The sequence below is a fragment of the Lepus europaeus genome, chromosome 16 (genome assembly GCF_033115175.1).
Source record: "Lepus europaeus isolate LE1 chromosome 16, mLepTim1.pri, whole genome shotgun sequence".
Lineage (NCBI taxonomy): Eukaryota > Metazoa > Chordata > Mammalia > Lagomorpha > Leporidae > Lepus > Lepus europaeus.
Window position 1 is genome coordinate 46683794 of NC_084842.1, and position 26763 is coordinate 46710556.

The 26763-nt window shown below is 43.5% G+C and overlaps 1 protein-coding gene across 1 annotated transcript in view; it reads right to left on the reverse strand.

Moving 5' to 3' along the window:
* Positions 1 to 26763, reverse strand: part of FBXO16 (F-box protein 16) — a 66788-nt gene that overhangs the window by 13952 nt on the left and 26073 nt on the right. Inside the window, 5 exon segments of the mRNA XM_062213160.1 lie at positions 2328 to 2430; positions 5044 to 5273; positions 15045 to 15209; positions 19715 to 19837; positions 19839 to 19922. Coding sequence (XP_062069144.1) covers positions 2328 to 2430; positions 5044 to 5273; positions 15045 to 15209; positions 19715 to 19837; positions 19839 to 19922 — 705 coding nt within the window.

The following is a 26763-nucleotide window of genomic DNA, read 5'->3' on the forward strand; positions in this document are numbered from 1 at the left end:
GGTGGCTGTGTTTTTTTAAGCAGAACTATTTGACTGGACTGATAATTTTTTCCCCAAAGAAACCTTGTATTTGAGAAACATAAACTTAATGCATTTCATAGGCAAAATTTTAGGAATATAGTGATTCTTCCCACCATACCTGCCCTCCAACCCACACTCCCACCCCTTTGCCTCCTCCCTCTTCCATTGCTAGTCCCACTCTCCATTAAGATTCATTTTCAATTAACTTTATACACAGAAGACCAACTCTATACTAAGTAAAGAGTTCAAAATTTTGTACAGAAAGAAAAAAAAAACTGTTTCTCAATAATTGAGATAAGGGCTGTTCAAAGTTATTGCATCTCAAAGTTAATTTCACTTTTTTTTAGAAACTTAATTAACTTTAAAGAAGCACCCAAGAATGATACATCTTTTGTGAGCACTTAGTAATAACTATAACTTGTGAGACATAAGAATATTCTCCACTTAATACACTAAAACAAAATAAATCTTTGAGAACAAGTGTTTTTGTTAACTCTCATAATATAACTTTTTGAGGACAGAGGTCTGCATGGGAAGTTAGTGCACAGTGACTCCTGTTGTTATTATTATTTTTTTTTTTTGACAGGCAGAGTGGACAGTGAGAGAGAGAGAGACAGAGAGAAAGGTCTTCCTTTTACCGTTGGTTCACCCTCCAATGGCCGCCACGGCCGGCGCACTGCGCTGATCCGAAGGCAGGAGCCAGGTGCTTCTCCTGGCCTCCCATGGGGTGCAGGGCCCAAGCACTTGGGCCATCCTCCACTGCACTCCCGGGCCATAGCAGAGAGCTGGCCTGGAAGAGGAGCAACCGGGACAGAATCCGGCGCCCCGACTGGGACTAGAACCCGGTGTGCCGGCACCACAAGGCGGAGGATTACCCTGATCAGCCACGGCGTCAGCTCCTGTTGTTAATTTAACAATTAAAACTCTTTATGTATGACATCAGTGATCACCCAAGGCTCTTGACATGAGCTGCCTAGGCTATGGAAGACTTTTGAATCTACAAACTCCTTCAGTATTTAGACAAGGCCACAAGCAAAGTGGAAGTTCTCTCCTCCCTTCAAAGAAAAGTATCTCCTTCTTTGACGGCCCCTTCTTTCCACTGTGATCTCACTCACAGAGATCCTTCATGTAGGACACTTTTTGCCGCAATGTCTTGGCTTTCCATGCCTGAAATGCTCTCATGGGCTTTTCTGAGCGGATGATTTTTACATCATCATCAACTGTTACTGTCCTTCAAATTCTTTATTGTCCCTGTACTTCTATTCCTTGCCTAGCAAGGGCTGAAAACCAGGCAGAAGCATGCTATAGGGGCCTGGTAAGAAACCATACAGTTATTTTTCTCAATTAATAATTTCACTGACAATTTTACTGTTTTGCTCTAGGCTGCCCTGTTCCCTTGGGCAGCTGTACACATTTCTGCGATAATCCTCATCCAGTCCAAGAAAATTGGTCCTTCAGCATACGGACCACTGTATTTTAAGAAGCCTCTCTCTCTCTCTTTTGGAACATAACATTTGAAAATACATCTAAGCAAAACAGCAATACGGCTTTAAAGTAGAGCTATAGAAGTGATTTATTCATGAGTACATACTTATTCCTCTCCCAATTGGCATTCGTTTTGTATTAATTTTCCTTGAGTGCATGTCCTTAATTTTTCTTTAAATCTTTTCTACTATATGTAAACTTTTTATTCCACCCATATTCTCTTGTATATTGCTCTAAAAACTCATCATGTGTTGCTGAAAGGGATCCATTGGGGTTCGGTTTGGGAAACTGCGAGAAAATGATAATGGTCCCTCATCACAATTACTGACTTTATTAGGGAGTCAATTAGCTGTTTTTTAATTAGGGAGAGAAAAGTTCTTAATTCATCTTTCCGGTATTACTTTAAGTGCACTTTTATAACCACTTTTTGCTGGCAGCAGGAGAGCTACGGAGAGATGCCTTTCTCTTAGGTCAGTGGCCCCTGCACTCTAGAGAGACGCAGCTGCTGGTAGCACCCGTCCTAAACAAAGAAAGAACCAACGAAAATAATACTCCCTTTATATTGCATAGTTTTCAGGACCATCTCATGTTTATCAGTTCCCAGTCTTTAAAAAAAAAAAACATGAAAAATCAGGCTGAACAAGATTAAAGAATGGGCATCTTCAAGGCCACACAGCTCATCTACGGGTCAGCATCAGAGATCAGGATTTAAATGAGCGCTTGAAGACTCTAATGAAAAACAAATTCAGTTTCACAAATAGCATTAGAGAGCTAGTGATTTTCGTAAACATTATGGTGAGGCTTTTATAAGCAATGCTTACCAGTGACTGTGCTTTTCGTAGTCTGGCTCTATCCTGCAACTTATTTTTCTTATCATGTGACTGTCGGCTGAATTCTGGGATCATTTCATTTCTTTTCCTTCTTCTGTAACTTGCAAGAAAGTGGGAAAATTATAAATTATCACTTTAGCACTTGGGTGGTTGACATAGCTCTTTGTGTGTTTCATTTTGTTGTTTCTGTGACTTAAAAGATGGCCTCACTAGAAATAAGTCAAATGTCTATCAGTAGAGAACTGGTTGAAAGCACTCTGGGATATCCACACAATTGAGTACTATGAGCAGTAAAAGAGAAGGCAGGTACTTCTAGATACAACTGTGGGGTGATCTCCAGGGTATACTGATACATGAACAAAGAAAGGGGGGAAAAGTGGTGTGCATTGTGTGCTACCATTCACTTCAGAAAGGAGGTATTAAAAATGTGTGTAGAAGGAATTATCTTATCAGAATGTATGAACATCTCTTTTTTTTCCTAAGATTTATTTTTTTAAAAGATTTTATTTATTTATTTGAGAGGCAGAGTTATAGACAGTGAGAGAGAAAGAGAGACAGAGAGAAAGGTCTTCCTTCTGTTGCTTCACTCCCCAGATGGCTGCAACAGCTGGAACTGCGCCGATCCGGAGCCAGGAGCCAGGTACTTCTTCCCGGTCTCCCATACGGGTGCAGGGGCCCAAGCACTTGGGCCATCTTCTACTGTTATCCCAGGCCACAGCAGAGAGCTGGATTGGAAGAGGAGCAGCTGGGACTAGAACCGGCACCCATATGGGATGCCAGTGCTGCGGGCGGAGGTTTAACCTACTGTACCACGGTTAAAAAGCAGAGTGACAGAGAGAGAGGGAGAGACAGAGAGAGAAACAGGTCTTCCATCTGCTGGTTCACTCCCCAAGTAACCACAACAGCCAGGGCTAGGCCAATCTGAAGCTAGTGGCCTGGAACACCATCTGGGTTTCCCTTGTTACTGGCAGGGGCACAAGTACTTGGGCTGTCCTCTGCTGCCTTGCTAGGTGCATTAGCAAGAAACTGGATGGGAAGTAGAGCAGCCAAGACTCAAAGTGGCACTCCGATATGGGATGCTGGTGTCATAACAGCAACATAACTCACTGTACTCCAACACTGACCCCTGTATGAACATCTTGATAGGATACAATTCAAATTTTACAACTAAATCAGACTTTATATATATAAATTTACTGAATGTCCTTTTCTTTTCTTTTTTAATCCAGGCTCCTCATTCTAGATGATTTTGAACCTTGATTTATTGTTTAAACAAGCAGTCCTTTCTACACTGGAAATGTTGAACAGATTTAGGCCAAGGATGGAACAAACACTATGGCTCTCATTTTCAACTCCTCTTCCAGGCTGACTCAGGGCCAGTAATTAACAGCTTTTGAATATGATTGTTAAATTAGATTAATAACACCATCAGCCCACATTTTACTGTTTATGATTTAATCATATCTTGAGCTCCTGTTAAAGGCTTCACCAAAATCAACGTGAACCATAGGCACCTCCTCCATAAGGTGTCTGGCATGTGTAGCCCCACCAGCAGCGCATGAAGGTGCCTGTTTGCCCACATGCTCACCAGTGGAATATACTGTCACGCTTTATGGTTTTTGCCAATCGGATTGTTGGAAAATGCTACCTTAATGCAGCTCTGTGCAAAAGGCAACACAAGAATGACAGGCCACAGACTACTGAGGTTTGTTAGTGGGAATGGGAAAGGTGTTGGGGATTGGAGTCGGGTGGAAGAGTTGGGAAGAATGACATTGATATTTCCCTGAGCATACTTTTCTGTATGCTTTAATCTTAACAGCCATGTAACATAACCACACTGAGGGAGACATTTTGAAAAGAACCGAGGGGCCAGCATTGAGGCACAGCAGGTTAAGCTGCCATATGAGCACCAGAACAAGTCCCAGCTGCTCTACTTCCTATCCAGCTCCCTGCTAATGTACCTGGAAAAGCAGCAGAGGATGGCCCAAGTGCTTGAGCCCCTGCCACCCACGTGGGAGACTTGGGAAGAAGCTCCTGGCTCCTTGCTTTGGTCTGGCCCAGTCAGAGTCATTGCAACCATTTGGGGAGTGAGCCTATAGATGGAAGATCTCTCTCTTTCTCTCACTCTGCCTTTCAAACCTTTCAAATAAATAAATGTTTTTTAAAAAGAAAATAGAACCCATATAACTTTGAACACAGTGTTATGAGTATACACTCTCAGACCAAAGGCAAAGGAATTATAATTAAGTATTGGATTCTAGTTAAAAGGCTTTTTTTCATACTGCTAGAGATTGCTAATCCTGAAATTAATTCCAGGATTTATAAGTAAATATTAACATATTATACATATTACAGGTACATATACTATGGTCTATATAATATAACAAGTAAATATAACAAGAGCCAGTTGTCTCACCTTCAAAGAAGGGAGGTACAAATATGGAAAGGAGAAAGCCCAGAAAGAACTCTGTGGTGTGGAGTTGGAATATTAAAATATTAAAAGAAGCTATACTGCTAACTTATCACAGAGGAAGAGGCAAACAAATCATAACGAACAGGACAAATCTGCTAGCAATAGTTAGCAAGTACTTTTGCTTCAGTGTATTGACAGTTTTTGTATTTCACAATAAGTTCTATTTCATGCACTGAAGTACCAATAAATTGTTTCAGAAAACAAAGCAGTTGAGAGGAACATGGAGCTCCTTACCCTTGCCAGATGTGCTCAATGGGTTCACAGTTGTCAAGGTAATTGAAACGAATGATATCAGTAGGATGCTTATCAGAGGATCGCCAAGGTGGGAGTTCTTTCTCCCCTGTATTCTTCTTCTTCCTTGAAGAGGAGGACCGAACAGCTGATGAAGGAGACTGCTTTCCCTCCAGAGAATTGCTTGTTATTGGCTGAACATCAGCAATTACAAATCCATCTTTTGGCGGTGTCTAAAAGAAGGAAATGAATTATGCCTTCTTAAAACACTCCAGGGGTCAGCTGCAGCATAGTGGGCTGAGCCTCCGTTTGCTGTGCTGGCATCCCATATGGGTGCTGGCTCATGTCCCAGCTGCTCCACTTCTGATCCAGGTCTCTGCTATGGCCTGGGAAAGCAGTGGAAGATGGCTCAAGTGCTTGGGCCCCTGCACCCGTGTGGGAGATCCAGAAGAAGCTCCTGGTTCCGGCTTCAGATCAGCCCAGCTCTGGCCATTGTGGCCATTTGGGGAGTGAATCAGCAGATGGAAGAGCTCTCTCTCTCTGCCTCTCTCTGTCTGTAATTCTGCCTCTCAAATAAATAAATAAATCTTAAAAAAAATACTTCAACAATAACAATAAAACAATGTCACCATCGCCATCATCATCACCCCCATGGTAATAATAGGGGTGAGAGCCACAGCGGCCACCACCCAAGAGTGTCTGTCTTGTGGCAGGCATTGTCTCAAGCACTTTCCATGCATTATTTTATTTAGCCTTCACAAAGACTCTAGAAGATAATAATTAGGGGCCAGTGCCGTGGTGTACTAGGTTAATCCTCCACCTGCAGCGCTGGCATCCCATATGGGCACTGGTTCTAGTCCCGGTTGCTCCTCTTCCAGTCCAGCTCTCTGCTGTGACCAGGGACAGCAGTGGAGGATGGCCCGAGTGCTTGGGCCCCTGCACCCATGTGGGAGACCAGGAAGAGAGACACCTGGCTCCTGGCTTCGGATCAGCACAGCTCCGGCCGTTGTGGCCACTTGGGGAGTGAAGCAACAGAAGGAAGACCTTTCTCTCTGTCTCTCTCTCTCTCTCACTGTCTGTAACTTTGCCTTGTCAAATAAATAAATAAATAAAATCTTTTAAAAAATCTGGCTTTAAAAAAAAGATAATAACAATCCTATTTTACAGAAGAGAAAACTGAAAATAGGAGAAACCAGCTAATTTGCCCACTTATACAGAAATAGAATTTGAATTTGGATCTAGAAGTTGAACCCAGGACTGTCTTGCTTCAAGTCCACCCACCCAATCTCCTTAAACTCCATTGCCAGGGCTTCCACCACATCATTGTGTAGTTTGTCAAAACTGCAGTGAATGTCTTCATAAAAAGGACACATTCCAGGGGCTGGCATTGTGACTTAGCAGGTTAAGTCTCCCTCTGCGATGATGGCACCACATAAGGGTGCCAGTTCAAGACCTGGCTGCTCCACTTCTGATCCAGCTCCCTGCTAATGTGTCTGGGACAGTTTGGGCCCCTGCACCCACGTGGGAAACCCGGCTTCAGCCTGGCCTAGCCCTGGCTGTTGCAGTCATTTGGGGAGTGAACCAGCAGATGGAAGATTCATCTCTCTCTGTCGCCCCTCTTCTCTCTGTAACTCTGCCTTTCAAATAAATAAAAAACAAATCTTTAAAAAATAAAAAAGGGGCCGTCGCCGCGGCTCACTAGGCTAATCCTCCGCCTTGCGGCGCCGACATACCGGGTTCTAGTCCCGGTTGGGGCGCCAGATTCTATCCCGGTTGCCCCTCTTCCAGGCCAGCTCTCTGCTATGGCCCGGGAAGGCAGTGGAGGATGGCCCAAGTGCTTGGGCCCTGCACCCCATGGGAGACCAGGAGAAGCACCTGGCTCCTGCCATCAGATCAGCGCGGTGCACCGGCCGCAGCGCGCCAGCCGCGGCGGCCATTGGAGGGTGAACCAACGGCAAAGGAAGACCTTTCTCTCTGTCTCTGTCTCTCACTGTCCACTCTGCCTGTCAAAAATAAAAAATAAAAAATAAAATAAATAAAAATAAAAAAGGACACATTTAAAAGAACTTAAGCCCTAGAAACCTATAATACATAATGACAATTTTGAGTTGTATAGAGGTTGATTGCGGATTTTATCAAGTATTCAAATCTCAACTACTGCCAAAGAATATTTCTGCTTAATTTCCAAATTAAGAATCTATCTTTTGTGTGTGAAATTCATAAAGTTTTATGTGGTTGTAGCCTAAGGGAAGTGGTCCTGGTATGTTGAGAAACAATTGAGGGCATAATTTTTGTTCATTAAGAGATTAGGGAAGCTTTTCTTGGTAAATTGGTTTGCTTCAAATATTTGGGAAAAATCAAGAATTCTGCTAATCCCTCCAAGCATAATCGGTTAGTTTCCCAGCCTTGTCTCAACCACTTTTTGTATATATATATAACATTTAGTACTCAGTCTTATAATTATTTGTTTATTTGTCTATGTCCTGGGTTACTGGCTAGGCTCTGTGAAAGCAGGGTTAGGATTTTTGTACTCTTAGCACCTAGCACACAACAGTGTTTACATATATTTACTCATTTTTTTTAATGTTTGCTTTTTTTTTTTATTTGAAAGGCAGAGTGACAGAGAGAAAGAGACAGAGATATTTTTCATCTACCAGTTCACTCTCTAAATGCCTGTAACAGCCAGGGCTGAGCCAGGCTGAAGCCAAGAGCCAGAGTCCATCTGACTCTCCCACTTGGGTGGCAGGGGCCCAAGTACTTGAGCCATCACCTGCTGGCTCCTAGGATGCACATTATCAGGGAGCTGCATCAGAAGTAGAACTGGCACCCGGCATGCGCCCCCTACTTGTGCCTGTACCCCTACCCGCCGGCCCCCAAGGGCAAGGGCGCTGTGGCCCAGGACGGCTGGCGGCCCCGAGGCGGGGGCTACCCTCCTGCCGCCACCGCCTCGTCGTCCTTCCCGGGCTAAAAAAAAAAAAAAAAAAAAAAGAAGAAGTAGAACTGGGGCCAGCACTGTGGCAAAGCGAGTTAAAGCCCCAGTCTGCAGTGCCGGCATCCCATATGGGCCATTGATTGGGTTAACCATTTTTTAAATTTATTTGAGACGAAGGAGATGGGGCAGAGGGAAAGAGCTCATGCTAGTGAGCTCCCATCTGTTGGTCCACTCCTCAAATGCCCACAACAGCCCTGAGAGCAGAAGCTGGGACCTGGGAACTCAATCCGTGCCCCCAGTGTGAGTGGAAGAAATCATTTATTTGCACTGCTGCCTCCCAGAGTATACATTAGCAGGAAGCTGGAGTCAGAAGCTGGAGTGGGACTCAAACCCAGGTATGGGGCTCTGATGTGTCCTAACCATCAGGACAAATGCCCACCCCTCAATTGGTTTTCGACCATTATGCCAATCTGATTTTCCTTGGATCCCACTATTCCATCATCTACTATTCTTTTCATATATTTTTGAATTGGATTTGTTAATACTTTTAAAGGACTTTTGCATCTATGTTCATGAGGGGCTTTGGTCTGTGGTTTTGTTTTCTTTGTCTTTGTCTTGTTTTGGTATAAGGGTAATGAGTTGGGAATTATTCCCTCTTCCTCTACTTGCATGTAAGAAGTTATGTAAAACTGGTATTATTTCTTTCTTAAGTATGTGAGAGGATTCACCAATAAAGCTATCTGGATCTGGAGTTTTCTGGTAAGTTTTAAAATTATGAATTCAATTTTAAATCAATATAGATTTCTTCATAGTTTCTTTTTAAATATGAAATTATTCATTTGAAAGGCAGAGTTACAGAGAGAGAAAGGAATCCTCCATCTGTCAGTTCACTCCCCAGATGACCCCAACAGCTGGGTCTGGACCAGGCTGAAGCCAAGAGCCAGAAACTTTATCCTGGTCTCTCACATGAGTGTCAGTTTTAATAAATTGTATTTTTCAAGGATTCTGCCCATTTCACGTATGTTGTTGAATTTAGTGACATGAAGTTGTCCACGATATTCTTTCATTATTCTTTTATGTCTGTAGGATCTGCAATGATGCGCCTTCTTTCATTCCTGATATTAGAATTTTGTGTTTTTTGTAAAATATTTATATATTTAGTTTTTTGAAAAGCAGAGCAGCAGTGAGACAGAGAGAGAGAGAGAAAGAGAGAGAGAGAGAGAGAGAGAGATCTTCCATCTGTTAGTTTATCCCCAAAATGGTCACGATAGTCAGGTCTGGACTAAGTTGAAGCCAGGAGCCAGGAACTCCATCCAGGTCTCCCGCATGGGTGGTAGGGCCCAAGCACTTGGGTCATCTGCTGCTGCCTTCCCAGGTGCATTATTTAGCAGGAAGCTGGACCAGAAGCAGAGTAGCAGAACCTAACAGAACCTAACTGTGAAACAGTTCTGGCCCCTCTTTTTTCCCGATTAGTCTAGCTGGAAACTTATCAATTCTATTTGTATCTACCAGCTTTGGCTTCATTGATTTTTTTTTATTGTTTGTCTGTTTTCAATTTCACTGATGCTAGTTCTTTATTATTTCTTCTTTCTAGCTACTTTGGGTTTAATTTACTCCTGTGTTTCTAGTCTAAAGTCATTTTTATAAAATTTGAAAGTCAGAATTACAGAGAGAGTGATGGACACAGAGAGAGAGCTTCCATCTTCTGATTCACTCCCTAGATGGCTGCAACTGCCAGGGCTAGGCCAGGCCAGAGCCAGGAGCCAGGAGCCAGGAGCTTCATCTGGCTTTCCTGCATGAGTGGCAGGGGCCCAAACATTTGGGTCATCTTTCACGGCTTTTCTCAGTCCATTAGCAGGAAACTGGATCAGAAGTGGAGCAGCCAGGACAGGAACTGGTGCCCATATGGGAATCCAGTGTCAGAGGAGGCAGCTTTATCCACTAAGCCACAATGCTGGTTCCTGAAATATCTTTTTTTTTTATTTTTTTTTATTTTGGACAGGCAGAGTGGACAGTGAGAGAGAGAGACAGAGAGAAAGGTCTTCCTTTTTGCCGTTGGTTCACCCTCCAATGGCCGCCGCGGCCGGCGCGCTGCGGCCTGCGCACCGCGCTGATCGGAAGGCAGGAGCCAGGTGCTTCTCCTGGTCTCCCATGGGGTGCAGGGCCCAAGCACTTGGGCCATCCTCCACTGCACTCCCTGGCCACAGCAGAGAGCTGGCCTGGAAGAGGGGCAACCGGGACAGAATCCGGTGCCCTGACCAGGACTAGAACCTGGTGTGCCGGCGCCGCTAGGCGGAGGATTAGCCTATTGAGCCACGGCGCCGGCTGAAATATCTTTTTTTATTATTAATTTATTTGAAATGCAGAGTGACACACACACACAGATATATTCATCAGCTGGTACACTCCCCACATGCCCACAACTGCCAGGGCTGAGCCAGGACAAAGCCAGAGCAGCAGCTTGGAACTCCATCCGGGTCTCTCACTTGGGTGGCTGGGACCCAGGTACTTGATTCATCACATGCTACCTCCCAGGGTACACATTAGCAGGCGGCTGAGTCAAAAGCAGAGGCAGGGCTTGAACTCTGGCATTCTGACAGGGGATGTAGGCATCCCAAGCAGCGTTACCCACTGCCTTTCTGAAAGCATGGTTTGTGGCATGGGTAGTGTAGACTCACATACAGATCCTCCTAGTCCAGTTCTCTAATTTTAAGGCTGGGAAACTTGGATTAGCCATCCACATCAGCTCATAACATCTTTTAAGCTATGCTGAAGCACAGGGGAGAGGGGGTTTGTGATGTTGCTTGAAGGAGGGTAAATTCTGCTGTACTTGAGTGGTTGCCTGTGTTCACATCACTGGAGTCATCTCAGGGAATTATACATCTTACATAAGCATGTATAGTGCTGACAATTGACTTTATCAGCCTTAGTCAAATGTCTTCACTAAATCTAGTCCTTCTGACGCAGGTCTGCTTCTTTAACAGATAAAAATTTAAGTTTATATGGTAAAGTATTCCTACAGAAATTTAATATCAAACAAAGAGGTGGCATTTTTTTTTTTGTAACCAAACAATTCATCATTTTAACACAGAGTTAGGCATCAATATTTTGTGGAAAAGAGTTGTTGTGAAAGAGAAAGCATTAATGTAACAATTTTCTACGTAACACTCAAAACCTCCTTTCATTCTACTACTGGGTTTATCAACTTTCTCTCTGCCCCCACAATAACCTGGGTTTCAGCTATTGAATGGCACTGCTTACTCCTCTACTTAGGTTAAGATTCAAGAAAAATCTTATGAGGTAAGGAGTCATTGCCATGATAATTTTTAAAATAATGTTTCCATCAAAAGTTTAAAACGTTGTTTTTAAATAAATCCTCACGGAACGTGCCAACTACTGAAATCAGAAAGACTGGTTTTAGAATTGCAAGTGTATCAGTATTAATTATGCACATTTTATTACTATACTCCACTATAGGTGGAGTCTATTTTGATAAGAAAAAAATTCCAACATGTCTTACATTTAATGACAAGACCCAGAATGGGAGGGGAGGAGATGAACGAGGTTAATCAGTTAGCAGTTACTGTCAGGAAAATACCAAAGGCCATTTCACATTCCTGAAAGTAACTTATTTTCTTTTTATCTTTATGTCTAACGAGTCCACTTCTGCAGTGCAGCCTCCTGTTCGGCCTAGCTGCTTGGTCCTCCTGCGCCAGGCAGTCTCACAAGAGCATGTTTTTTGGAGGGAGTGATTCTCTTTAAAAAAAGTAAGTATTTATTTTTATTTTTATTTGAATGACAGAGACAGACACAGAAGAGAAAGAAGAGAGACAGAGAAATAGAGATGGACAAAGATCATCTACCGACTGGCCTCAACAGCTGAGCTGGGTCAGGCAGAAGGCAGGAGCCCAAAACTCAATCCAGGTCACCCACATGGGTGGTAGGGACCCAATTACTTGAGCCATTCTTACTGCCTGCCAAGATGCACATTAACAGGAAGCTGGAATAAAACATGGAATCAGGACTCAAACCCAGGCACCCCAGTAAGGGGTGCAAGCATCTTTTTTCTTTCTTTCTTTCTTGGATGCAGGCATCTTACCTACCCACTGTGCCAAAACACCCTTTCCAGAAGGGGGTGATTGTATTCAAATGAAAAAAACGATGCTCTAAGCTCTGAGTTAAGTGGGTATTTTTCCAACTGCTATCCAGCCTTGCTGCTGGAAGCTGTAGAAACTTGTCCCAGGGCCCAGTCTTTTTTCTGGCTAGCATCTAGAATGGCGCAATAGACCCTTTTATTTCAGAGATCCCTATGTCTCAGGAATCTTGGTTTTACAACTTGAAGAAAACACAGTAAAATCTAAACCTGAATGAGCAAGATAGGGTTCACTATTAATGTTTCAAAAAGATTCTTCACTTTCAGGAGGATTCACTACAGTTTTTTTCAGAAAGTAATTACCCTGTGGTTTTAAAAATCATTTTAAAAATTTAATTTGCACAAAAATGACCTAAATGAAAGATCTCTGTGAGTGAGATCCCAGTGGAAAGAACAGGCCATCAAAGAAGGAGGTACCTTTCTCTGAAGGGAGGAGAGAATTTCCACTTTGATTATGCCTCTGTCTACATAGTGTCAGAGTTTGTGGACTCAAGAGGCTTCCATAGCCTTGGTAGCTCATGACAAGAGCCTCAGGTGATTACTGACATCATAAATAAGAGTATCAATTCTTAAATCAACAACAGGAGTCACTGTGCACTCACTCCCCATGTAGGATCTCTGTCCTTCATGTGTTGTACTATGCAAATTAACGGTAAAACTAGTCTTCAAACAATACTTTATACTCTGTGTGTCTGTGTGGGTGCAAACTGTTGAAATCTTTTTATATACTAAATTGATCTTCTGTATATAAAGATAATTAGAACTGAATTTTAATGAAGAATGGGATGGGAGAGGGAGTAGGAGATGGGATGGTTTGCGGGTGTGAGAGTGGTTGGGGGGGAACCTCTATAATCCAAAAGTTGTACTTTCAAAATTTATATTTATTAAATAAAAGTTTTCAAAAAAATTTAATGTGCACATAATTTTTCAGGAACTCATCTATTATACAAAATGATGTACAACTTTGCATGTATATAGAAGCCATGGACAAAGGCTCATAAAAAATTCTCACAAATTATCTAGTTAACTGTGACTACAAGAATGAATATAGTTGAAAGGCCTGGTATTGTAGCATAGCAGGTAAAACTACCACCTATCACACTGGCATCCGGTATGGGAGCTGGTTCCCATCCCAGCTGTGCCATTTCTGATCCAGCTACCTGTTGATGGCCTGGGAAAGATAGCAGAAGATGGCCCAAGTGCTTGGGCCCCTGCCACCCATGTGGGAGACCTGGATGAAGCTCCTGGCTTCTAGCTTCAGCCTGGTTCAGCCCTGGTGGTTGTGACCATTTGGGGAGTGAACAAGTGGATGAAAGACCTCTCTTTCTGTCTTTGTCTCTGTAAATCTGCCTTTCAAATAAACGAATCTTAAAAAAATAAAAGAATGAATATAGTGAAGGCTGGCATTGTGGTGCAGGGAGTTAAGTTGCTGCTTGTGATACTGGCATATCATATCAGAGAACTGGTTCAAGTTTCTGCTACTCTGCTTCTGATCCAGTTTCTTGCTAATACTCCTGAAAGCCAGAAGGAGATGGCCCAAGTGTTTGGGCCCGGCTACCCATATTGGAGGCCAGGATGGAGTTCCTGGTTTCAGCCTGGCCAGACCTGCCTGCTGTGGCCATCTGGAGAGTGAACTAATGGATGAAAGATCTCTCTCTCTCTCCCTCTCTGTCTCTGTTGCTACACTTTTCTTTTTTCTTTTCTTTTCAGATTTATTTATTTGAAAGACCAAGTTATAGAGAGGGAGAGGGAGAGGCAGGGGGAGAGAGAGAGAGAGAGAGAGAGAGAGAGAGAGAGAGAGAGAGAGAGAATCTCTCATCCGCTGATTCACTTCCCAAATGGCAACAATGACCTAGGCTAAGTCAGGCCAAAGCCAGGAGCCAGGAGCTTCTTCTGGGTCTCCCACATGGGTGCAGGGGCCCAAGTGAACCATCTTCTACTGCCTTCCTAGGCACATTAGCAGGGAGCTGGATTTGAAATGGAGCAGCCATAACTTGAATCATTGCCCACATGGAAACATGGAATGCTGGTGCTGCAGGCAGTAGCTTTACCTGCTATGCCACAGTGCTGGCTCCTTACTCTGATTAGTTTCTAGCTTAAAAAGAATATTATTGCCAGTGCCGCGGCTCAATAGGCTAACCCTCCGCCTTGCGGCGCCGGCACACAGGGTTCTAGTCCCAGTCGAGGTGCCGGATTCTGTCCCGGTTGCCCCTCTTCCAGGCCAGCTCTCTGCTATGGCCTGGGAGTGCAGTGGAGGATGGCCCAAGTGCTTGGGCCCTGCACCCCATGGGAGACCAGGAGAAGCACCTGGCTCCTGCCTTTGGATCAGCGTGGTGCGCTGGCTGCAGCGCACTGGCCACGGCGGCCATTGGAGGGTGAACCAACGGCAAAGGAAGACCTTTCTCTCGTCTCTCTCTCTCTCACTGTCCACTCTGCCTGTCAAAAAATAAAAAAATAAAAATAAAATTTAAAAAAGAATATTATTATTCCCATCAGCCTTTTCCCTAATGAGTGATTTGTTGGAAAGCTTTTCCTTAATGTGTGATATAAAAATAAACTTCAGTTTATCTGGTAGAATCATAGAACATTTAAATTAGTAAAGTAAAATTTGAAGACTCACAAGTAATGAATATTGTGTTTTACCCACAGGGTTCCCCCATCATAACTCTCTGGTGTGAGTCTGAGATGCAGAAATCAGAGAGGGACACTCTGGGTTGGGAGTGTTGGATGAGGGCTCTTAACTCACACTGATACATGAAAAGGGCTATCATCTCTCAGAAGAGGAGAATTTTGAAATCATCATGAATTGCCTTTGAACTACCTCACTTCCCTCACTTCAAATTTGATCACTTATTCTTAGTTCTAGAATTCATAAATAGCTGATGTTTATTCGTTTGCTGGTTTTTATCTCAAACGTACCTTAGGCTTGGTAATATGAAGTTCTTTCACCATTTGAATATAGTGTTTCTTCCATATGCCCTGCTCAAAGGGAGTTGGAGAGAAATTGATGTACCAGTTAAACCGCAAACATTTGAGCATCCAGAGCTGGTCCAGCTCAGCCAAGTTCTTCCAGTGCCAGCTCACCTGGAAAAACAAGGACAATTTACAAAAACAAACCTACTCAGTTCACATGCCCCTTTCTCTAGGTTTTTGAGCTGTCACCCTAGACCTAATTCATCTTTTATGATTTTCCTCCAAATCACAGCTTAAACAGTTACCTCTTACCTGAAGTGCTTTGTATCTAGGCAGAAGAATTTATTGCTAATTCAGAATTAGAAATAGAGAACCTATTTACCATCCTCATAGCAACCTTGAGAGGTACATATAATTATCATAAATGAGAATCATTTGCAAATGATAAGATGGAGGCGCAGATAGACTTTGGAATTTTCTCAAAAGTTTCTGAATGTCTTTTGAAAGTTATAGGAAGATTGTTTAAACTCAAATCTATACTTTTAAAAATTATTTTTGTGGTATGCTTCTCTTTCTCCATTTCTGCAATTTCATTATATTCTGGGCTGGCAGTTTTTCTCTCTTAGTACCTGGGCTATGTCTTGCCATTCCCTCCTAGCCAATTTCACAATTTCATTAAATAAAATTTTTAATTAAATAGGACCTAATTACTGATACTATATAGTGTGTCTTATATAGCTTTCAGGATTCCACAGAGCATAAAGAATTTGTTCTGTACCTTCCATTTCCATTGCATTATGGCCAACCCCAAACATCCAACAGTTAGCAGTAGCCTTAGCAGCAGTAGTTCCAACAAGTTACCCTAAATTTTGGATAAGTCTCACTGGAAATTAAAGTCAAGTCCATAAATAAAGTTGAGAATAGGAATTCTCTATCTTAGTCATAAGAGTGGCAAAGGTGATATCTAACCTTCAAATCCAATTTCAAGGTTAATTAAATAAATTAACAAAAGAAAGCAGCAAAATCAGGCCACCCTATAATTGTTCTTGCTATGCACACAAGTATCCTTTTATCCATCCCTCTCTGTCTCCCTCCCACTCGCTGTCTGAGCTTCTCCTAAGTTTGGAATTGTTTTATGTGTCAAGGATGAGACATCAAGGAAGGAACAGGGCACAATTAGAAGAAGTAAAAGTTTCAGGAGCTGGAAGGAGAAAAAAGGTTAGAGGATCTGACAGAGCCCTACAGGCAGGAACAGAAATCACATCTAATTCTTGTTCAACCCAGAAATGAAACAACACTCGCCTTTATCTCCAAGTGGCAAATTAACTCACAGTTCAACAGAGGGATGGAGTTTGGGAGAAATGCCTCTCAGTTCTCACTCCTGTCCTCCCTTTCCTTAGATCTTGTTTTGACCTAGGTACTTAAGTTGGTTTTTTCTCAAAGGCAAATAAGGTTTTGGTTAGGGTTTTTGTCTGTGTGTGTGCAGGCACGCACTAAAGACAGAGAGAGGAGACTTGACAGGTGAGCAGGAGCTTTCAAAACTATGACACATCTCCCTAATATCTCCTACCCCGCTTATTTTACAAACAGCTCAGAGCTGTTGTGGTGTAATGACTTTATTGTTTACTTTAAATCTAGCTGAAGACCAATGGCCTGTGTCTTTCCCCATAGAGGATGGTGGGAATAAAACAAGCTGAGTTCTTGCAAGATTGACATCTAGTTGCATCCAGCTGATACAATTAGCCACTTCAAATTTCTCTCTAATGCTAACATTCTCATTGCAAAAAACTTGGGGAATTCTGAGCAGTTTAACAAAAAACAATATGTAAAGCCACATCCATCAAAGAGGACATTACTAGGGACACAATGGTTCCTTTTCTTTCAGTTTTTTTCAAGGCATGTTAAGAAGCAAACCTGGTAAACTTTCTCTGCTCTTTCTAACTGCTGCTTAATAATTTATCACATGGCTATAGGATACTATAACTTAACATTTAGATTACTGTTTGAAAAATTATTTCATTTTTGATATAGATCATACATGTACACTAACACTAAATTCAAGGCTACAAAGGGACACACACAGTAAAAAAGTGAGTTTTTCTCCCATCCCTATCCCACAGCCTGGAAGTAACCCCTGCCATCAATTTCTTCTATGTTATCCCAGAAATATTTGAGCCATATATTAACAAATATGATGTATTATTTTTCTTTCCAAAATGGTAGGCCAGTTCCGCACATTTGCTTTTTGTTATTTATTTGAAAGGTAGACAGAGCAGAGACAGACACAGATCTTCCTTCTGCTGGTTCATTCCCTAAATGTGCCCAATAGCCAGGGCTGCGCTAGACTGAAGTCAGAAGCCTGGAACCAACTTTATGGTCTCCCATGTGCGTGGCAGGGCCCCAAGTACTTCATCCACTACTGCTGCTCCCAAGAGTATACATTAGCAGGAAGCTGGACAAGAAGTGACGTTGGAACTCAAACCCTGGCACTCCAATATCAGATATGGGAATCCCAAATAGTTTTTTTTTTTTTTGTAGGCACTGGTGTTTATTTTCCATCAACCTCATTCCCACATTTGCTTCAGAGACCATGAAAAGCAGCTTAAGACCACTCAGTGGTTGTTCCTACCCACTTGGAGGCCTGAGCAGTGGGCACTGCAGCCCAGTCTTCAGTGTGGGCTGAACAATCCCGTCTGCAGTGGGGAGCTGCTGAATAGGCCCAGAGGGCACCTGCACGCCTTCAGACCAGTCTGCAACCTCAGGCTGAGCAGCAGTGAACTCGGGCGCTGGGCATCTCCATTCACCCCGAAACTCTTCCTTGGTCACAGCTTTTTCAGCGGCAGCCTGCTCTTCTTTTTTGATCTCTTCAGGATCTCTGTAGAAGTAGAGATCAGGCATGACCTCCACACATGCGCAGAAGCTCCTGGGTCCCGCAGTGCCCACTGCTGGCCCTGCAGCATCCACCACATCAGACCCACTGAGTAGGTTCCCTTGTTGTTGCATGGGATGGCAATGTCCACATAGCGCAGAGGAGAGTCTGTGTCACACAGAGCAATGGTAGGCAGGTTCACATAAGATGCCTCTGTGGGGCCAGCGCTGTGGCACAAGTTAATCCTCTGCCTGCGGTGCCGGCATCCCATATCAGTGCTGGTTTGAGTCCCGGCTGCTCCTCTTCTGATCCAGCTCCTGGCTATGACCTGGGAAAGCAGTAGAAGATGGCCCAAGTCCTTGGGCCCCTGCACTGGTGTGGGAGACCAGGAGTCTTTCCCTCTCACTGTCTGTAACTCTACCTCTCAAATAAATAAAATATTAAAAAAAAAAAAAAAGATGCCTCTGTGAGAGGCTGGTGGTCAGCCCTAGGATCAGTAACCACAGAAGCCGTGGTTCCCAGAGGGCTGCCTGGATCTGGTTAGTGAAGGTTCCGGGTGTGAAGGGGCCAGCAATAGGAGTAGCTCGGGGGGCAGCAGCAAACTTCAGCACAGCCCCTCTGGCCAGTGTTTCTGGGGGATTTCACACTGACATCAGCAGAGTTTTCAATGGCTACAAAGGCATGAGCTGCCAACAGAAGTTCCTCCCAGGTCCTCTTCAGATTGATGATGTACATGTCATCACTTTCCTTCTGTAGACGTACCGTTCCATTTGGAAGTCAAGGTTGGTGCCACCTAGCTGGGTTCCTGCTACAAGGAGTTTGAGGACATCCTCCTCCTGCATTTGCAGGACATCAAGGGCTCCAGACATTGTGCCAACTTCCCCTTAAGTTACTCCGTATGGACCCCTCGCCAGGTGGTGCAAAAAAGCCCAAGTCACGTCTTAATCACTGTGCCAAATGCCCAGCACCATTTGCTTTTTTCTCTGATAACAGAACTTACAGATTTTTAAAATTTCTTTACTCAATCCCCTCCTGGTGGACATTTTTTTTGCTATTACAAACAATGCTGCAGTATTCTTACTTGGACATAAAACAAACCAAAAAGTGAAGCTACTGTGTCAAAGGGAATTTTGATCTAAAATTTGAATGCTACTAAATCTCTCTCCATGGCTGTTGTACCAATTTATCCAGCAATAGTAGATAAATTCTTGTTTCCCCACGCTTTCTCAGATATAGAAGATTCTCATTAAAAAAAAAAAAAAACTCAAAACCTGGTTTTAAAAAAGAGGAAAGGAAATGAACAGTAGTTCACAGAAGGAGAAATGCAGATGTCTCTAAAACATGTAGGATACTTAGTCTCATTGTGACACGCCATCTTTCATGACTCAGATTGACATGTTATTTGCAAGGGAGGGAGGGAGGAAGGGAGGTATAGAGGCAGAGAGAGAGAGAGAGAGAGAGAGAGAGAGAATCTTCCATCTGCTGGTTCAGTCTCCAGATGTTTGCAACGGTAGCTGCTTAGTCAGACCAAAGCCAGGAGCCAGGAACTCTATCTGGGTTTCCCACCTAGGTGGCAACGAACCAAGTACTTGAGCCATCATCTGCTTCTTCCTATTTTAAGTGGTGGCTTAACCCATTGTGCCAGAACACCTGCTCCTAAACGTATCTTTTAATTGCATTCTCCATGAATTTTCTGAAGCCCCCTCACATGTGTGGCTTTTCTGTTTTTTCTCCCCTCTTAATTCACATTTCAGAGTTTCTTAAAGCTGCTCCTAGAACATGTCACAGGCCACTCGTTTGACTTTACCTGTGCACAACGACAAAGGCTGCGGGGATCCAGGAAAGAAAAGATGTATAAAGACAACACCCTCGGAAGCTTGGTGGTAAAATCCAGAGCTTCTGCTGGAATCTTTTCCTGAAGCTTTCGACAAGCAGAACTTCTGCTGTGACAGGGAGCAACGCTCCAACAGGCCTGTGAGGATTCTTCTCCTTTGAGAGTCTGTCCATTTGTCAAACTGGAGAAACGAAACAAAACACAAAAAGCTCCAAGTGCAGTCCCACAGCAGAGATTTGTTATGAGGAAATGATGGCAAGGGCATCAAAAGCAAGTCTGCCATTTGTTTCTAACGCGTATTATGGATTTCTTTCCTTGACTAATAAATTCTGGGTTTTGCCACCTACCTGATCTCTCTCATAGCGACATGTTGGAGCATCTGCACAACCTGGGTGTGTACTTGGAGATGCACTTGACATCAGAGCTTGCAGTTACATAAGACTGGTAAGTTGGGAGCTGGCCATATGCACAAACCGAGAAAATATGTACTTGTAAAATAGCTTTAAGAGAAGGCACTTGGGCAGCTTCTCTCAGAATAGTTTCTACATTAGCTCATCAGTGCTTAAAACTCAAGACTAGAAATGAACTCTTGCATTGATAATTAGAGATAAGGCACAATGTGCAAATACCCCTAAGAAGGGGAAAGAAAATGGGTTAAATATTTCCAGGAATGGGTAGTGACTGATATGAGAGGCAAGGAAGTGTGGATTGAGGAGGACTTGGAACAGAGAGTGCCAGAGGGGGAGAAAATGCCAAAAGAATCCAGGGCACATCCAACAACAGCTTTGCTACTGCACAGTTTTCCCCCAGAGGTTACTCGACATCAAGGAATAGCTGACCAGCCCAACTGAAAGAAAGGCTTTTTAAGGAAACAGTTCCCATCAGCTGAGTGAGCCACTTCACCAGAAATCTGCATCTCTCATTCCTTCCCTAACCCATTAGGGAAGAGAAAACAGGAAAATCTAGGCTGGTTGTATTTTTATTTGTGAGTATCACATGTCACATATAGATATTTAGGATAGTTATTATAAAATAATCGGAATTTTAGAATGACTTCCAGTTGTAATCATCAAATACACGGACTATGTGAAAAGGCATATAAAGTAAAAAATTAAACTTTTCAAATCTGATGACAGATAAACTTTGTTATGGTCATAAAATGCATTTAAAATTTTTTCTTTAGCCGGCGCCACGGCTCCCTAGGCTAATCCTCCACCTGCGGCGCTGGCACACTGGGTTCTAGTCCCGGTCGGGGCGCCAGATTCTGTCCCAGTTGTCCCTCTTCCAGTCCAGCTCTCTGCTATGGCCCGGGAGTGCAGTGGAGGATGGCCAAGTGCTTGGGCCCTGCACCCGAATGGGAGACCAAAGCACCTGGCTCCTGGCTTTGGATCAGCGTGGTGCACCAGCCGCAGTGTGCCAGCCGCAGCGGTCATTGGAGGGTGAACCAACGGCAAAGGAAGACCTTTCTCTCTGTCTCTCTCTCTCACTGTCCACTCTGCCTGTCAAAAAAAAAAAATATTTTTTCTTTAAAATTTATTTGAAAGAGAGACAGACATGGAGAGATCATCCACTTGCTGGTTCATACCCCAATGCCCAAAATAAACATGCCTAGACTAGGCCAAGCCAGGAGCCAGGAACTTCAGCCTGGTCTCCCATGCATATGACAGGGATGTAAGTACGTGGCCCATCGTCTGCTGCCTCACAGAGTGCACATGAGCAGGAAGCTGGAGAGGCAGGACTGGATCCAGGCTGTCTGATATGGGACATGGGCATCTTAAACATTGTGCTAAGCACCCTTCTCTTCTTAATATTTTTTAATGTTTTTTATCTTTATTTTTTTGACAGGCAGAGTTAGACAGTGAGAGAGAGAGAAAGGCCTTCCTTCCATTGGTTCACCCCCCAAATGGCTGCTACGGCTGGCGCGCTGCACTGATCCGAAGCCAGGAGACAGGTGCTTCCTCCTGGTCTCCCATGCGGGTGCAGGACTCAAGCACTTGGGCCATCCTCCACTGCCTTCCTGGGCCACAGCAGAGAGCTGGCCTGGAAGAGGAGCAACTGGGACAGAATCCAGCGCCCCAACTGGGACTAGAACCCGGAGTGCCGGCGCTGCAGGCGGAGGATTAGCCTAGTGAGCCGCGGCATCGGCCCACCCTTCTCTTCTTAATTAAAGCTATCCACTATTAGAGATCTCCTCAATGACCCACAAACTTCTCCTTGGAGATTTTGATTCAAAGGTAGGGAGCCACTAAAATGAAAAAGGAATTAAAACTTGTACTTCAAATACCAAAGGAATAAAATCAATTCACATAAGAGTGCTCTCTGATTTCTTCTGTCAGTTTTTGCACAACCCATAGCTCTAACTCCCACAAAAGGAGATTTTTTTTCCCCAGCTCTTTTGGGAAGGATTCTTAGGAGAACAAATAGAAACCAGCTCAGAATGGCTAGGGATAAGGGAAGATCAACGCCAGGAAGCCAACTCTATAAACGAACTAAGGGGGAGGTGTGAGGTTTTGGCTTCTGGCACTTATGAGTTTCACAGCTGCTAGGATTGCCTCTCTATAATAGCTACAGTGAGAGAACTGTGGAATGAAAGGGGATTTGGGGAGTACTGTTATGAGTTTGGACTGGGCCTCCTGTGATTTTTCTTTAAGAGACAAAATGAAGGTAGGAATTAGTTTTTTAAATTACTTTGGGCAGTACAATGTGACGGTAGAGACTAAACTACAAGGGGACACAAGATGATAACAGTTACAAAAGTTTTTATGAAATGATTATTTTCACTGTAAGAAATCAGGGATAACTCAAAACACCTAACAGTAGGAGATTGGCTAAAGAAACTATAATGGTGAGTTTAGGAGTGGGTAATGGAAGCTTTGGAAGAATATTAGGTGTCTCATTCCCAATTTTCTATTATTTTTAATACTCATTGGAACTATCTCAGCCTCATTTTCTATTTATACATTAAGAATAATTAAGTGGGCCAGGGTTAGGGCACAGTGGGTTAAAACCATAGCTACTTGAAGTCCTGGTTGCTCTGCTTTGGATGCAAGTCCCTGCTAATATGCCTGACAAAGCAGAAGAGGATAGTCTGAGTACTTAGGCTCCTCCTGCCACTGACATGGGAGACCAGGATGGAGTTCCTGGCTCCTGGCTTCATCCTGGACTAGCTCCAGCCATTGCTGGTATTTAGGGAGTATACCATGAGATGGAAGATACATTCTCTCTCTCTCTCTCTCTCTCTCTCTCTTTAAGTAAATAAAAAAATTCTAAAAAAGAATTATATAAACATTGTAGGGTTGTCAGGATCACATACCATAGCAGATGTACTATTATGGGTTGGAGATTAGCTTGGATGTTGAATGTCCACTAAAGGCCCATGTGTTAAAAATCTGGTTCCCAAAGTTTTTTTTTTATTTTTTGCCAGGCAGAGTTAGACAGTGAGAGAGAGAGAGAGAGAATTATAGACAGTGAGAGAGAGACAGAGAGAAAGGTCTTCCTTCCATTGGTTCGCCTCCCAAATGGCCGCTACGGCCAGCGCTGCGCCTATCCGAAGCCAGGAGCCGGGTACTTCCTCCTGGTCTCCCACGCGGGTACAGGGCCCAAGCACTTAGGCCATCCTCCGCTGCCCTCTCGGGCCACAGCAGAGAGCTGGACTGGAAGAGGAGCAACCGGGACTAGTACCCGGCGCCCCAACCGGGACTAGAACCTGGTTGCTGGCACCACAGGTGGAGGATTAGCCTAGTGAGCCACGGCGCCGGCCGGTCCCCAAAGTTTTATGTTAATGGTACCAAGAGGGTGGGATTGAATCTAGTCCTGGTTGTCTGAAGGTGGGACTTTTGGGAAGTGACTTGATTGGCTTGGATTGTAAGGGTGGAGCCCCCATGATGTGTAAGAGACCACAACAATATCGACACACATGCACTCCCCCTTGTCACGTGATGCACTGCCACCTAAGGACTCACCAGATGTCTCACCAATAGGACCGTCCCATCTTGGTGAACCTCCAGAAATGTAAGCCAAAATAAACCTGTTCTCTTTATAAAGTTAGTTTTCTTAGGTATATCATTGAAGTACAAAAGAAAACTCAAATACATGTATAAAATTCTTAATTGACTGCATGACTTATTGTAGAAATGGCAGCTGTTATTATGAAATGCCATGGTGATGTTAAAAATCCTATGTAGGGGCCAGCGCTGTGGCATAGTGGGTTAAGCCTCCACCAGTGGCACTGGTTCCTAGGTGCACACTGGTTCAAGTCCCAGCTGCTCTTCTTCCGAACCAGCTCTCTGTTATGGCCTGGAAAGGCAGTGGAAGATGGCCTAAGTGGTTGGGTCCCCACACCCACATGGGAGACCTGGAAGAATCTCCTGATTCCTGGCTTTGGATCGACCCAGCTCCAGCCGTTGGGGAGTGAAACAGTGGATGAAAGATATTTCTCTCTGTCTCTCCTTCTCTCTGTGTGTAACTCTACCTCTCAAATGAGTGAATAAAATCTTAAAAAATATATAATTATAAGAAAATCATATGTATGTGGGTTAAGTCAATGTTAAAAAAAAAAAAGATATGTGCAAAAACTAAAATAGAAAGCACCAGATTGCCATGCTTGCATTGAGAAGGATGGAAAGTACACTCAGAATGACGGAGGTTAACTCACCTTTCCTTGACACCCAAGAGAACGGGCTCAGATTACAGAATGATTTAAAATGATATAAAAGAATATTAGGATTATAAAATACTGAGGAAGTCTATAAAAGAAAACATTAAAACACTTTCCTCTAGAGATTAAAAAGATAATTACATTGGTTTCTCATTTCTTTCTCTGATTGCAATGGTCAAAGGTAATTTCTATTTAGCTTTGATAGGTGTTCCTTGCCTCGAGGGATTTTCCTTTCTAATTGTGTTTGTTTAAGCTAATGGAAAATGAATTTGCATTCCTTGAACTCCTACCAATTCAAGGTGTGTAATGATTCAGAAGGATGCTTAGCAGCAGGGGGAATCCCTTTGGAATTCAGAAGGTGCTGGGAATAATGCAAAGAGAAGATAACCCAGGGAAGAGTTCACTGTGCAGGAATTTGATAATCTCCAACACCTCTTGCACCATCTTTCAAGTAAAAACACGCATCACACAGTAGCCAGGGATCCCATAGGTGAGACTGGGGAGCCATTTAGGATCATTATTCTCCAATTCTAGTAGCGGGTACAGCACCTCACTTCACGATTTGATCTTGGGGGATACTATTTTATAGGGCTCACTTGGCTCAATATAACTGTGAACGTCCTATTTTTAGAGTGGTTGTTACAAGGGTTCTTGCTGTGGCTTCAGGAAGTGAGGAGGATGGCTGGAGCTGCCAGGTCCCACCCACCTCACACTGAACGTCAGGAAAAGGGTCAAGGTAGGGGATTAGTAGGGGGAGAGATGAAAAGAAAAGCTACAGCTGCTACTTCCCTTTTTTGTTTTCCTTACTGATTGTATTATCTTAATCTGGTTGAATTTCCAAATCCTATTATCAAAAATTTAATTTCAGGCCAGCACTGTGGCCCAATAGGCTAATCCTCCACCTGTGGCGCCGGCACACCAGGTTCTAGTCGCGGTCGGGGCGCCGGATTCTGTCCCGGTTGCTCCTCTTCCATAGCTCTCTGCTATGGCCCGGGAAGGCAGTGGAGGATGGCCCAAGTGCTTGGGCCCTGCACCCCATGGGAGACCAGGAGAAGCACCTGGCTCCTGCCTTTGGATCAGCGTGGTGCGCCGGCCCAGCAGCCACTGGGGGGTGAACCAACGGAAAAGGAAGACCTTTCTCCCTGTCTCTCTCTCTCACTGTCCATTCTGTCAAAAAAATTTTAATTTCACAATTGAAATATGAATATGTTTTTGTTTTGAAAGTCTCAGATACATACAGAACCAAACACAAAATTCCTCTTTAAAGGGGCAGGCATTTGACACAGCTGTTACTGGTTTCCACTAAAACTCCTGCAAATGCAGATGCTGGGCGGCAGCAGGTGAGATGGTTCATGTGATTGGATCCTGCTTCCTAAGAGGGAGAACTGTACTGAGTCCCAGGCTCCTGACTTCAGTCTTTCTCTTCTCCCTCTCAAATAAAAAAGGACTCAGGTTTTTTTAGATGCCATCTACTTTATTAAAATTCTACAATAGAACTATTATTCCTATTAACAACACAGTAGAAGCTGAGGGAAAGGCTGAGCTGCTTTCTTTTATTTATAGTCATTAAAGTTATTTACTTACTTGAATGAGTGATGGGGTAGTGGGGATGGAGAAAGAGAAATAGTAGATGGAGATGGAGAAAGAGAAAGAGAGAGAAAAATCACATATCTGCTGGTTCACTCCCCAAATGCCCACAACCCAGGGCTCAGCCAGGCTGAAGCCAGGAGCCAGGAACTCCATCTAGGTCTCCCACGTGGGTGGTAGGAACCCAAGTACTTGGGTCATCATCGCTACCTGCCAGACACATTGGCAGGAAGTTGGATTAGAAGCATAGATGAGACTCAATCCCAGGCACAATCCCAGTGCAGCTTAACCTGCTGTGCCAAAATGCTCATCCTGAGATGCTTTCCTTTAAACAAAAAAGCTTCTGTTGATATTTTCTACTGATTTGGAAGGGACTAACGGGCAGAAAAGATTTGAGAGAAAAGGGATTAAGTAGAAGCACGAAACAGTAAAGTAGAAGTTTTCCAGTTTGTTTTAATTAGTTTGTTTGTTACTATCTGGAATATCAGACAGAATCATGGATAATTGTATGAATAAAAATTACTTTCTGTGCCCAAATATAAAGTGCTTCTGGATTCTCTATTGTTGAATAGGATTCATATGATGGATCATGTCTCACCTCTCCCTTTCCAGTCCTTTTCTTATGACGACTTCTAAATACAGTCCCGTTATCTGCAGTTTTACTTACTCACAGAAAGAAGATGAGTATAGTACAATAACGTATTTTGAGAAAATGATCACATGCACATAAATTGTACAAAATGTTGTTATAATTATTCTATTTTTTGTTGCAAATTAA